Source organism: Anopheles merus, chromosome 2L (assembly GCF_017562075.2).
Source record: "Anopheles merus strain MAF chromosome 2L, AmerM5.1, whole genome shotgun sequence".
In the NCBI taxonomy this organism is placed as follows: Eukaryota; Metazoa; Arthropoda; class Insecta; order Diptera; family Culicidae; genus Anopheles; species Anopheles merus.
Window position 1 is genome coordinate 22,047,667 of NC_054083.1, and position 12,828 is coordinate 22,060,494.

The following is a 12,828-nucleotide window of genomic DNA, read 5'->3' on the forward strand; positions in this document are numbered from 1 at the left end:
TGCGCGTGCCAATGGGTTTACCACATGGTTTTGTAAAGCACAAAAGATAATTTAAATAATTTAAACATAAGCGCATAAACGCATTGCACATAGCACTCTTCTTCTACTGGCTTTGGATTGTGTGACGTCCTTCGTATCGATTTTTCTTTTCCTTCCGGTCCGGTGTAAACATTTCTGTTCTAGGTATGTATGTATGTATGTAACATAGATTCTCCCGCCGTTTCAACTTATTTTTCCTTTTTTTTTTCTTTTTACTGCAGCGCATTAGTGCTTCAGAATGATGATGAGAATGATGAACGCTAATATTGCGGCTGCTATCAGCGCAAGAATCAGCTTCTTCTTGCGGGCTTTGTTCTGTAAATAGTGGAAAAGAAAGAGAGAGACAGAGAAAGCAAGAAAGTGATGTTAGACATTTTTGTGTATCTTTCACGACAAAGCTACTTGCCTGATAATGGCTGGCCTGTTTAAGCTGCTGTACACCTTCCGATACGAACACGCTCGTCTGCTCGACGGACGCTTCGATCGAGTCCACCTGGTGGCTCTGTTCGTACACGAGTGCACCGAGCTTTTTGTAAATTTCATTAACGCTAACAATATTCTCCTGCAAAGAGACAAGACGATTTAACAGACTCTATTCGGATCGAATTGCTCTTTCCCTCCGCTGATTACCTCCAGCTCGCGGATGGTCCGTTCCTGGTCTTCCAGCGCTTGCAGATCGATTTCCTCCTGCATCTGCTCCTGTGTCTGTCCCCGGGAACCGGTAATGAAGTTATCCTCAAACATCGACGACCCGCCGCCACTGTTCGAGGTGTTGTTGTAGTTCGAGCCCATGCTCGAGTGGTGCGAGCCGGGCGGTTTGTTGATCGCCATCGCGGCCCCGCTCGCCTGTCGCGCCTGCCGGACGGCATTCTTCTCCAGATCGACCGTTTTCCGCTGGACCGCTTGGAACGCGTTCAGGGCGGTGGAAAACTCGTCCACCAGCCGGTCCCGCTGGATCTTTAGGTGACGTTCCTTGCAGTTTACCAGATCGTTCAGCTGGTTGGTCGTGTCGTTTATCAGCTGCTGTGTGTAGGACCGTATCTGATGGCTAAAACGGGAGGACAGTAATGGATGTAACAAAAATAAATTATTAGCCATTTTAAATTAAAGCCAAAAAATGTTTAAAAATCGCATGCAGATTGGAAGTGGAATTGCGTATCAAAATCTCGTGTAAACGAGTAAAGCACGACAATTCAAAGCCTGTTTTTGAAATTTCTCGCTTTGTTTGTCGACCTTTAGATAAGATACGACAAAAGGCGAGATGCCGCAATGACTTTACAACTAAACTAACACACTTACAGCTGTTGTTTAAGCTCAGGCGAATCCTGTGCTGTGCCGAACTGGTTGACCATACGCTGCATAGACGACACTACAAAGCAAAAAGCAGAAGGATTAGTTACCGAACTGCCAACAAGACCTAATTCACGCGCCCGCACGTACCATTTTGCAGGATCTTCTGGATGCTGGCCACCACGATTTGGGCCGTTTTCTGAAAGTCCGCCTCATTGGTGATGTTCGAATTGCCCGTGGCATTATTGTCGAATGAAGCGTAACTCATCTGGAAGCAGTTAAATCGCGTTAAGGTTGGCACCTAGCAGTCTGCGGCAATGGGTTTCTTTCTACTGAAGCAAACACCACCAAGGTACGGGGGCCTTAGGCGAATGTCAATAATGTTGTTACATTCGCCGCAGACATAGCCGCGATAATTCGATTATGGCAAGGGAACGCGCGTCACCAGGGGAAGGTCGTGTACGTGAATCACGCCCGATAAGCTTCCACCCACAGCCAGCCAAGCACTCGCTTTGCTTACCTTTTCCACCTGTCGTTGTGTTGCTATTTTCGGTGTCTATTGCTACAACGTTGACGGGATTCCGGGAGCTGCTTTCGGGAGTTGGTAACAATCTGCTCCCGCAATTTCTGGATGGGTATTTTCAATTTCTGGCGATTGCTTCTCAGTAAGTTGGATTGTTGAACGCAAAATATGCTGGCACCGAGTCGCTAGACTGCTGGGATCGAATTTCATACACCAGCCACACACTGAGTCATTCTGTTGGTTCTGTGCCCAAGTGAAAGCTTCAGCTGGTTCTGAGCCACTACGGGAAGAAGGTCTATTCTTTTGCACAACGTCAACAATGCCCCTGCTGGTTGTTCGTTTTGGGAAAACAATTATGGAATGGTTTTCTCTCTTATCAGTTGGCTGATTATGCGTATGAATCCGTTTTGGGATGAAAAATTCACGATTGCGACGAAATAACAACACAAAAATTCCTTCCGCCTACTTTTGGGTCGATGCGATTTCGTAGGGGGGGGGGGGGGGCAGCGCAACTTTCTGCAAATACATCCACGATGACAGTTTGAAATGTCAACCGGGCGCGTTTAGGTCGGATCGTCGAGGACTTTCATTTTGAATTTGCCGTTTCTGCATTGCTGCTCTTCTTTTCCTTTCATTTATTTCAGCTTGAGAAAACTGTAATTTATCATTCAAAAGAATGTCAGATTCTACAAAATAAGGGTTTTATTTCAGTGTTTCAGTATTCTAATATTAAAAGGAAACATCCGCCGCGCACATACATGCTGCCATGCTGCTTGGTGGTTGTGTGGGTGTTTGTTGAGTTTTGAAATTAATCACGAAAACTAGCGCTAATAGCAATTATAACTTATAGGTTTCCGTCTGCGCCGTTGAGCCGTCGTAGATGAACGTATTGTCGAACGGTCGGTACTGTCTGGTGACGAGCTTAATCAGCTCGTGCGCAATGCAGCCGCCCAGGTACGCCGAAATGCTGTGTATTTCCGCCCCACCGTACCGGCAGATCTCGTACGCCAAATCATCGCTCAGCGGCGTACCGATGCCCCACTCGCTGAGCATCTTCGCCGCGATGCTTTTCATGCCGGTCGTGTCTGACTCGGCCTCGCTCTCGCCCGGCAGACAACCATAGTCCGCCTGAAATCGGTCCAGCGCGCGCAGCACGATGTAGTGGCCCATCAGCGAGTTGGGCTGTTCCAGCACGCTCGCAATGTGCGAGCTCCGATGGTAGCCCTTGTCGAACTCGTCCGTTATCTTCGTCCCGCGCACGACGGCAATGTTGGCCGCCTCGCGACAGAACAGCCGCACGTCCTTGTCGGTGATGAGATCGTTCGGTTTGTTCAGCTCTTTCAGCAGCTGGCGGGCACGCCGGAACACAATCTCGGCATCGTGCGCCGCCTGATTGCGGTACACCGTTTGCAGGCTGATGTACGAGTTCGTGTCGGCTGTCATATCGGGCAGCACGCCCGGCACCGGCAGCAGCCCGTTCCCTTCGTTATCTACAAAGTCTTTCAGCGCACGTGCCATGATCCAAAATGCATTGCTCTTTACGAACAGAAGGAACGATGAATATTATTTTCCACTTTCTGCTTCAAACCGTCCACCCTACAAATGCTTACCTCGGTGTTGACGTTGACGCAGCGATCGTCTTGCAGTATCTCCCGCACGGCGGCCGACGGTTTGCCACCGCCAAAGCTGGAGTTGACCGCTTTAATTGCCTCCTCAAAGTTCTCCTGCTCACCGTCCATCTTCGAGCGGATCAGCTCCCGCACCTCCGACTTTTCGCGATAGCTGGCCGGATACTGGCCGTCGTGCGCGTCGACCCACTCCTGCAGCACCTTGTACAGCACCACCAGCCACGGCACCTTGTTCGTGATCTGCGCCTCCGCCATGTGCTTCTTCAGCTCCTCGAACGGGTGCTCCAGCCGCAGATCCGTCTGCTTGTTGTCCGGGTGCGTTTCGACGATGCAATGTTCGCGCAGCTGCAGCCTAGCAACGCCATAAAACCCTACCGACCGGGCCACGATCAGCGGTATGTTTTGGTCCCACAGCACGTTGGACAGGCGCATGATCGTACGCTCGCTGATCGAGGTCGCGACCACCACGTCGAAGCTGCGGAAGAAATCCGGCTGCCCGTCGATCAGCTGTTCCACGTGCTCGTCCACGTAGTCGCCGTTCACGTCCGGGTTCAGCTCCTGCAGCAGCTGCATGCACCGTTTCGCCCTCGGCTGGCCGACCGAGTCGAGATCGAGGAAAAAGTTACACCCAACGTCTTCCTCCGTGACGGGCCGGTGGTCCACAATGGTAAATCCGCCGATGCCGGGCAGCACGATGCCCTTCAGTATCTCGGTGCCGAGGGCTGTAGCGTTGATCAGGCAGATCTGCGCATTTTCCAGCACTGTTTGACCATGCTCGCCCCAAAGTCTGGAAAGGATTCGCAGCAAAAGAACGCTTAGAATCGGTCGTCACGTGGGAAAGGCAAACTGCGGGGCCGTTCGGAATGCTTACCTGATTTGCCGATCATATTTGCGGCTTTTGTCCGACAGTTCGGGAGATTTCGGAGCCGGCGAAGACATGGTAATGTTGGTTTGTAATGCTTTTCTCCCCGAAAAAAGAACGACGCAGCGGCGGACTGAGAAAGATTGGAGGAATTCTGTAGAATTTTGCAAACAGAACCGGTATTTGCTTTTCTTGTTTTGCAAAATTCTGCTTTTCTGTCAAAATATTTTTCGCTGTCAAGGGACGCTTTGACAGATCTGTCACAATAAACAAACCTGGTGAAAAGGCTATGCAAACGGTGATGTTTGACGAACGCCGATTTTCAATGGAAAACGTGCAAAAAATGAAGAAAATTGTAATTTAAAACGGAAAAAATAGCCTTCATCAGCATTATTAATTTCACGCGTCTTAAATTCCACATAAAATTCGCCTTTAAATTTTCCTGTTTGAGCTTGCGCGAGAAGAAAAGCTCCACGCATTCGACAGCCCGGGCCCGAGCTTTTGGGCCCGTATCGGGACGGAAACAATCACAGATACAGTTCCCAGACTGCGCAGTCAAATTTCGGGAAGTGGAAAGAATTGTGCAAAAAAAAAAAAAAGAAGTCATCTCCGAGCCTCTCCCGACCGCTAGTGCGCCTGTTTTCCGCCACACATCGTTCGTAAAAACGCATTATTTGTTGGTGCGTATTTGCGTTCACGGCAGCGACGGGTTTTTTTTTTTTATTGTCGTTTCGAATAAACACACATACTCGCCCTTCGGTGTTGGTCAGCTTCCCTTTGCCAGTGCTCTGGCAGAAGAAGTTAGTGTGTGTGCGTGCGTGTATGGTGGCGGATGCAAAACAAATCGCCCAGCAGAACGGCGCAGTGTTGTGATATGAACACGCGTAATTATCGAATCGTACAGTTGTAATCGTAATCGCGGCCCTTGTTCGTCGTATGTGTTTGTTGTTGGTGGTGCTCTAGCGTAAACGTGTGGTACCCAAACAGCCGCTGACGTCGGCATCATCTGGGCAGGCGAGTGAAAGCGCAACAAAGCGCCACCGTGTGTTTGGTTTCCTACGGGAGCTGCGCTTCCGAACCAATCGGAAGCAATTTCCGGATTTAGGGCAACTTTCCTCGCCCATTCCCCTTCCCCGTAGTGAGAGCAAAAAGTGTGCAGCGTGTCAGTTCGTGCTGCATCCCCCTCAGCATCGTAGTGTGCATTGCGTATCGTGGGCCCGTCATCCCCCATCCCCCACGTTTCCACACATTTTTCGCTGTATTGTGCGACCGCGTGTTGCATGTTGACGACGGCAACATGTCCTACCGAATACTGCGCAAGCTGCAGGGGAACGAGCTGGAGATAAAGGAACAGATCGATGAGGTGTCGGACGGTGGCGATGCCGATTACGACACCAACAGCACCAGCAGCCAGAACCGCAACAACAGCAAGAAGCAGCTCAACATCAATCGATACGATCTGGTACGAGAGTGGGGGGGATGGCTCAGCAAACATCGGAAAAAGGGCTTTGCCCTGTTGGCTGCGTCGTTTGGGCGCGTTACGTGAATGGTATTTTAATCGCAATTTTCCCGTTTTCATGCAAACCTCCGAAATGCATCTTTAATTGACGCACCTTCCATGGCAACATCATCCCGCCCTCCCCTGCCAACTTTGCTCGTTCGCTACACATACACGCACACACCAGCTGAACCAGCAACAGTCGCTGTCCGAGAGCGAGGTAAAGGAGGACGATAACGATGAGACGGAAAAGGATGCGGCCGACGGCCCGGTAAGCGTACATCTGGCCGAGGCGAAGAAGCGCAAGAAGAAGAAGAAGAAGAAGACGGGCAAGTACATCTCCAGCTCGGCGCGCCGCAGCAGCGAGGACAATGCCGACATCGAGGACGATTTTACGCGCACGGTCAAGGAGGTGGACAAGCTGTTCGGCAACTTTCCGCGCGATTCGACCGCCGATCACCCCCATCACCACCACCATCATCATCCGCCGCATCACCATCACCATCATCAGGATGGTGGCGGTGGTAGTATTGCTGGGCCGGGTGAAGGTAAGGCGGGCGGGGCCGTTGCTGTGACCGCAAAATCGTTGCTGAACGTGCAGCATAAAAATCTGAACCCGCAGTACGAGATGAAGCGCATGTTCGGCAGCAAGGTCGTCGGCGATCAACAGTGAGTAGCGGGAAAAGGGGGAGCGGGGAAAGGGGGGAGTGGCAGTGTAGTAGGCGATGTTGCGATGTTTGTTTGAAAGGTGCTTGGCAACACTGCCACAGCTGTGGGGGGAGCTGCCGCCGGTGCAACAGGCTGTTGTTTTGTTGCTATTTTAACCCTTCGCTGTCGGGAAGGGGCTCGATTGCACAACCGATGGCAACAGCTGTTGATTTGTTTATTTTTTTGTTTTGTAACGAATTTATTGGAATATTTTTTGGATGAGTGAATTGCAGAGGAATGAAAAAAAGGAACATCTGTTGGTTTGCAATTTCTAATAAAAATGCTCTTCATCCCGCTCGTTGCAGAAACAAGCGACGCAATGCACGTGGTGCGTCCCGGCTGCAAAAGTCGACCTACCTGGTCAACCCGAAGGAATCGTGGCCCCCGGTCGGCAAGTCGGGCATCTACATGAACCTGGTGCAGGCACCGGAACCGGGCACGTCGACGTCCGCCGCCGGGCCGAAGGCCATCTTCGACAAGAACGTCATCTACTTTGCGTTCGAGCACAGCCCCTCGTACCGGCAGGTGCAGCAGAAGTTCCTCGACGCGGTCGAGAGCATGGACTCGGAGAACATCATACGCATCATCAACCAGTACCCGTACCACGTGGACTCGCTCATTCAGCTGAGCGAGCTGTGCAAGATGACGGACGATCACGCGATGGCGTCGGAGCTGATCGAGCACGCGCTGCTCGCCCTCGAGTCGTCCTTTCACACGATGTTCAGCCTGACGCAGGGCAACTGCCGGCTGGACTACCGGCGGCAGGAGAATCGGGCCCTCTTCATCGCGCTCTTCAAGCACGGGCAGCATCTGGAGTCGCGGGCCTGCTCGCGTACTGCGCTCGAGGTCGCCAAGCTGATACTGTCGTTTGATCCGGTGAACGACCCGCTGGCCATGATCCTGATCGTCGACTACTACGCGATTCGGGCGAAGCAGTACGAGTGGCTGGTGACGCTGTACGAGGAGTGGGACGTAACGAACAATCTGTCCCAGCTGCCAAACATGGCCTACTCGTACGCGATGGCGCTGTTCCATCTGAAGCGCACCGAGGCGGCCGATAAAGCACTGCAGTACGCGCTGCTCATGTTCCCGGGCGTGCTGCGCCCGCTGATGGACGAGCTGTCGATACAGGCGGACAGCCGGGTGGCCGGCCACAACTACTTCGGGCCGGGCGCGTACAACAAAGCGCTGGTGGCGCTGCAGCAGCTGATGTCGCTGTACGTGTGCCGCTCGAAGCTGGTGTGGCGCGATGCGGAACTGTTGCCGTGGCTGGAGCGGAACGTGAACGCGGTGCTGGATCGGGTCGATGCCAAAGAGGACGTGGTGGCCGAGTACGCTACCAAGCGGAGTCAAAGGTACGAGGGGAACGGGGTTTAACGGTGTTCTCTATCAGTGTTAAAATAAATGTATAAATTCTCGTTTTAAAGGTATTCCAATCCGCCCCGGCAGGTGCTGCGTCATATTGTGCTGTCGGATTTCAAGGAAAAGGTACCGCTGGCACAGTTTATCAAAAAGGAAACCGACCCGATGCTGATGTACGATCCGCTGCCACCGCTCGACTCCATCAACATCTACTCCCGGTTCGTGCGGAGGGGCTGCTGTGTAACTACTCAGCAGAAGATACTCAAATACGCTCCTTTTGTCCATTTTTTTCCAGACCCACGCTGACTACAAACGCGCAGCGACTTCCGAACGACCCGCTCCATCTTTTCTTTCAATCGTTGCTTCCTAATTTTAACGCTCAAGCCCAACCTGCTGCTCCACCGGCTGCCGCCGCCGCCGCCGCTGCTGTTGCTGCTGCTCCGCCTCAGCAGGCAAATGTGGCTGCTGCTGCAGCTGCCGCCGCCGCTGCCGCTGCTGCTGCTGCCGGTGGCGAGGGTGCGGGTGGCGCTGCCGGTACCGATCGGGACAATGGAAGCATGGCGACGTACAGCAGCACACTGGTCACGATCGTGGAAGCGATGCGCGAGTTCCTGTCCGGCATCCGTGCGCTCGAGCGACCGAACGACGCAGACGTGGACGAAGCGGAGAGCACCGAGGAGGACGAACCGAACGACTTTCTGATGTAAAGTGACACGCCTGGAGAACAGCCAACTTTCTACTACTGCTACTACAAGTCCTCCTCCTTCTCTGCTGCCCCCAATAACCGCCTCCCCCCCAATGTTGGAGCGCTTGGAAAAGAACTGCTGAAATGCTAAAATATACTACTTATTCATATATCTACACAATACACATACAATATGCGCTGTGGAAATGGCAACGGCCGATAAAGTTAGTCATTAGTGAATAGTTTCATACACAGCTGCCCTCTTTCGGTTTAGGTGTGCGCGTGCCTGTGAGTGTTTGTTTGTTTGTTTTGTGTCGGAGATGATCCCTGTGCGATTGTGTTGTAGAAGGATCGAAAATCCCCCATCATAATATACACAAACACACCCACCAACAGCCGGTACGATAGGATCGCGTTTATCACGTGTGTATGGTCTAGTTTTGTAAGTGCTTACAGCATAATACAGTGCGCGTACTTTACACTTTACTTTTCCTACCGACATTATTAGCATACCTTGCATCAGCTCATGTAATATGACGTTAATGGACGGATAATATCATGTATTTGCTATCGCTATCGTTTGTTGTTGTTTCGAGCGTGGGCGTAATTATCGATGTCGCCGTTTTCGGAAGATTCATTTTAAAAAGTAAGCAAACGATTCGCTTTTCGACAACTTCTAAAGTAAAGTACGGCCCATTTCGGTGAAGGGAATTAAAATTACGTCTCAAACCCGTTTCTTTGTTAAGCAGTGCCACTTAAATACCTATAAATTGGTCGATGTCAATGTCACTACTTTGTTATGAAGATTCAGCCTTTTAATGTCTGGATATTTGTAATTAGAATACTGTTTTTTGGTCGTGCACTACTAGCAACGAGTTCATATGTTGTTAGTTGCATTTAACATTTAATCTTTTTCGAGCGATTTATTAGCACAACAACCAAAACAAAACAGAACTTGGAAAAAACTACTAACGGCTGCGAGAAAATGAATACGCCCATCTTTTTGTACGCTTAACGCTTATTATCCTAACAAAAGTGGAATTATTAAAACAAAAAAGAAGATGGAAAGAATATAATTCAAGTGTCACCGAACCCGAATGTTTTGCGCCAGAGGAAAGAGGGTTCAAGTTCAAGGTGCGTATGTTAACCACCGGAAAATGAACAATTGAAAAATAAATCATATTTTCTTCAAGCAAGAAGTGTGTGTGTTTAAAAATTTGATTAACAACAATTCGCCTGTGACAAGCTTAGAAATATATTCAAATTGAGTCTGCTCGTCAAACGTGTAAAAGAAAGAAGAAGAAAAAGAACTATATTTATAAAAAAGCTTCATTCAACGTAATTATTATACATAAATGCAATTGCAGTATAAAAAAGAAACATTTGTACTTTGTTGTACTTATGGTGTGTTATTAAAATCAAACCAATAAAAATGGTAAAAATTGACTAACAAAAAAATGCAGAACATTCACGAGAATAGCTAAACCTGTATCAACCACCACATTAGCAGTGGAATTTGTCAACAAACTTTTCCTTAACAAAACAACAAGGACTGCATGAGTGAAGAGAACAGAAAAATAAAGAGATTAATAGAACGCAGCAACAAAAACAAATATATTGAAGGAGAAGCAGTTAAGCATTATTAACTAAATGGGAAAAAGAGAGCTGTTTACCAAACAAGCAGCATAAATCACACAAGCCAGTGTGTACGAATGGTGATAGTAGCAGTACGGTGATAACGGTTCGGGCTCGTGCTCCATTTTTATTCACATCATTTTAATAAAGCAAATAAAATTAGGATTGAACAACAAACAACGGAGTGAAAGTGTTTATCATAATTTACATTCCATCGGTGATTTTTTTTTCAACGCGTTTTAATATTAGGAAATGGTTATTGCAAGCGAGCTATACATGTTAAATTATATATCTAAATTCTATCTATTCACTTTCTTTCTATTGCTTCTATCATATTATCTTATACAGTGAATTATACATGTACATGGCTACATAAAATACAATCTAGAAAAATCGACTTGAAAATCGAGTTCGAACTTATCTGCATGGAAGAAATTGAATGAAAAGTCAACCATAAATACAATTTGGATCAGCAACTATTTTAAATTATCTCTCCACGAAAGGGACAACCAAACCATAAACGACATAAAAAAAACAAACTCGAATACATTTGCAGCACCGATTGAAAGTGCAAACGTTCAATTATGCAGAAAAATGTTGCATGAAAGTGATGCATCAATGAGCTTTCCACCCATAATTAACTCACCTTCAATGATGGAGCTCTGCAACGCAAACGGTACGTGTGCATGTGTGGTTTGTGTGTGTGCGCGCGGTATGCTGGGAGCGCGCGGTATGCGGAATAAAAGCATGAAAATAAAACTTCACGTGAGATAATCTGTGAAAACATAATTACATATTCATGGGAAGCGAAAGTTGTCGACTAAAAGACGCAAGCAAGGGGCAACATTATTATCATCATCATCATCATGCCGCGCAGTCCCGTGTTGCCCGCGATTGATTGAATGCCCCGAAGGTACCCGACGGTTTGTCCCTGCATTTCTGTCGCCACCATCGTCACCGTTAACATCACCATCATCACCATCATCATCATCATCACCAGCTTGATTGCTGATGGCAGTGATGGTGGCATCATCGTTCGGGATCATGATTAAACAAACATTCCATTAATTCGCTTCCCTCTCCGCCGGAACGATTCCTCGTATCTCATTAGCCCTGCTGGGGGTTACGGTACGACCACCACGAGCTGCAGCCACGAACTGACCCCCTCCACGTGAGGAAACAGCTAGGGTAGGAGAGAGCTTATGGAACGATTAAATGTTTGTCAAACGCTTACACTCTAAAGTGAGCAAATGTTGCTTTCTGTACCAACCAAAGGATAACCGTGGGAAAACGTGGGCAAACGAACGAAACGTCGTCACCCAAACGGAGGAAAAGCTCGTAGTAATGGTATAATCCAAGCAGGCGGGCGGTGAGCTGGGGAGGCCAGCGTGTGCCAAAGTGTTGCGAGGTCGGTGGTTGGAGCATTTGTTTGACAGTAATGATGGCACTTAATTTTAAGTACCAGCGGGAGGGATGGTATGGACGGTGTATGTGAGTGTGTATAGTGGGCGAGAATTAAGTGTTAACGTGGGGGGAATGGAGGTGCATATAGAATGAGCTACAAAGCGGCAACAATTATGTTACAGCTAGCGAGAAAACAAGCACGAAAAACGAGAGCGACAAAAGAATGAAGCGTTTAATACGTAAGTAAATCTTGTATGAATAGCTAAGCAGTGGAAATGATACAATCATTAGAAAATGCGAGCCCGATGGTAAGCAAAGGCTTATGAGTATTTATTATTAAGCTATTTAAGTTCACCGAAAGCTTTGAAAGGTTAAAGGACAATTTAGAGGAAGGACAATAGCTAACCAACACGCTCGCCACCAAGTTTCCGGAAAACAAGTTTCCTTTTCATCCTTTTGCTATAATTTTCCACTACGAACCGTTCGTTGCCATAGCCAACATTAGGCGCTGTATGTGTGGCTGTGGCTGTGTGTGTGTGTGAGTAGAGCATGAAGCTGGCGGATGTGTAATGGAAACCCCGTTTGCTAGTCGTCCTTGACATTATGCAAACGAGCGCCATCCTGTCGGGTGTTGAAAATGCATCCATAATCTGACTATTACCTTGGTGCATCGGCAGCGGCGTGCTCGTGCAAGCAAAGTTTGTTTGTTTTGTCTTACTCTTCCTCCCACCACCAGCACCACCTGGCCTCTCGAGCTACGGAAAGGCCAAAGGTGGTAATAGTGCGTCGTTAGCAACAGACGCGTTCAATTAAATGTCTCTCTATGCAAATCGTTTTACCGCGCAAAAGTATCTTTACTTCCCTGTGAATGCATTGCACGATGATGGATGGAAGATGGGACAAATGATAATAAAGATCTGTTTTTAATCAGTGATGAGATTAGCAGTTAAATGTACTTTCTCTTCACGATTGCTATCTTCCATTGAACTTATCTTCTATAAAAAGTTTGAAATCAAGATCTTGATGGAATTACAATTAATCAAACGAATTAGAGTGGAATTCAAAAGATTAGAAACTCAGAATAATCTTTCAAATGACAACCAAACGTAAGTAGCCTTAATTGGTTTGGTTTTTAATTTGTAAAGCTCTAAAACAACGATGTCAAATTCATTTGACCACGTGGGCCAAAATGCT

At 48.2% G+C, this 12,828-nt stretch overlaps 3 protein-coding genes across 3 annotated transcripts; 1 reads left to right on the forward strand and 2 right to left on the reverse strand.

The window, feature by feature from the left end:
• Window positions 1–200: 200 nt before the first annotated feature.
• On the reverse strand, window positions 201–2,344 carry LOC121594654 (syntaxin-7). The gene is made up of 6 exons (XM_041918153.1): window positions 1,850–2,344; window positions 1,480–1,597; window positions 1,339–1,408; window positions 670–1,087; window positions 446–601; window positions 201–354 (listed from the first exon to the last, which is right to left on the reverse strand). The coding sequence occupies exons 2-6, from the start codon at window positions 1,595–1,597 to the stop codon at window positions 265–267; spliced, it is 852 nt and encodes a 283-aa protein (XP_041774087.1). The 5' UTR covers window positions 1,850–2,344; the 3' UTR covers window positions 201–264.
• A 187-nt stretch (window positions 2,345–2,531) lies between these two features.
• On the reverse strand, window positions 2,532–4,614 carry LOC121594647 (nedd8-activating enzyme E1 regulatory subunit). The gene is made up of 3 exons (XM_041918146.1): window positions 4,352–4,614; window positions 3,463–4,267; window positions 2,532–3,388 (listed from the first exon to the last, which is right to left on the reverse strand). Exons 1-3 carry the CDS (start codon window positions 4,417–4,419, stop codon window positions 2,690–2,692), a joined length of 1,572 nt encoding a protein of 523 aa, XP_041774080.1. The 5' UTR covers window positions 4,420–4,614; the 3' UTR covers window positions 2,532–2,689.
• A 226-nt stretch (window positions 4,615–4,840) lies between these two features.
• On the forward strand, window positions 4,841–9,787 carry LOC121594646 (transcription factor 25). The gene is made up of 5 exons (XM_041918145.1): window positions 4,841–5,804; window positions 6,028–6,509; window positions 6,854–7,903; window positions 7,976–8,128; window positions 8,206–9,787. Exons 1-5 carry the CDS (start codon window positions 5,640–5,642, stop codon window positions 8,615–8,617), a joined length of 2,262 nt encoding a protein of 753 aa, XP_041774079.1. The 5' UTR covers window positions 4,841–5,639; the 3' UTR covers window positions 8,618–9,787.
• Window positions 9,788–12,828: the final 3,041 nt, after the last annotated feature.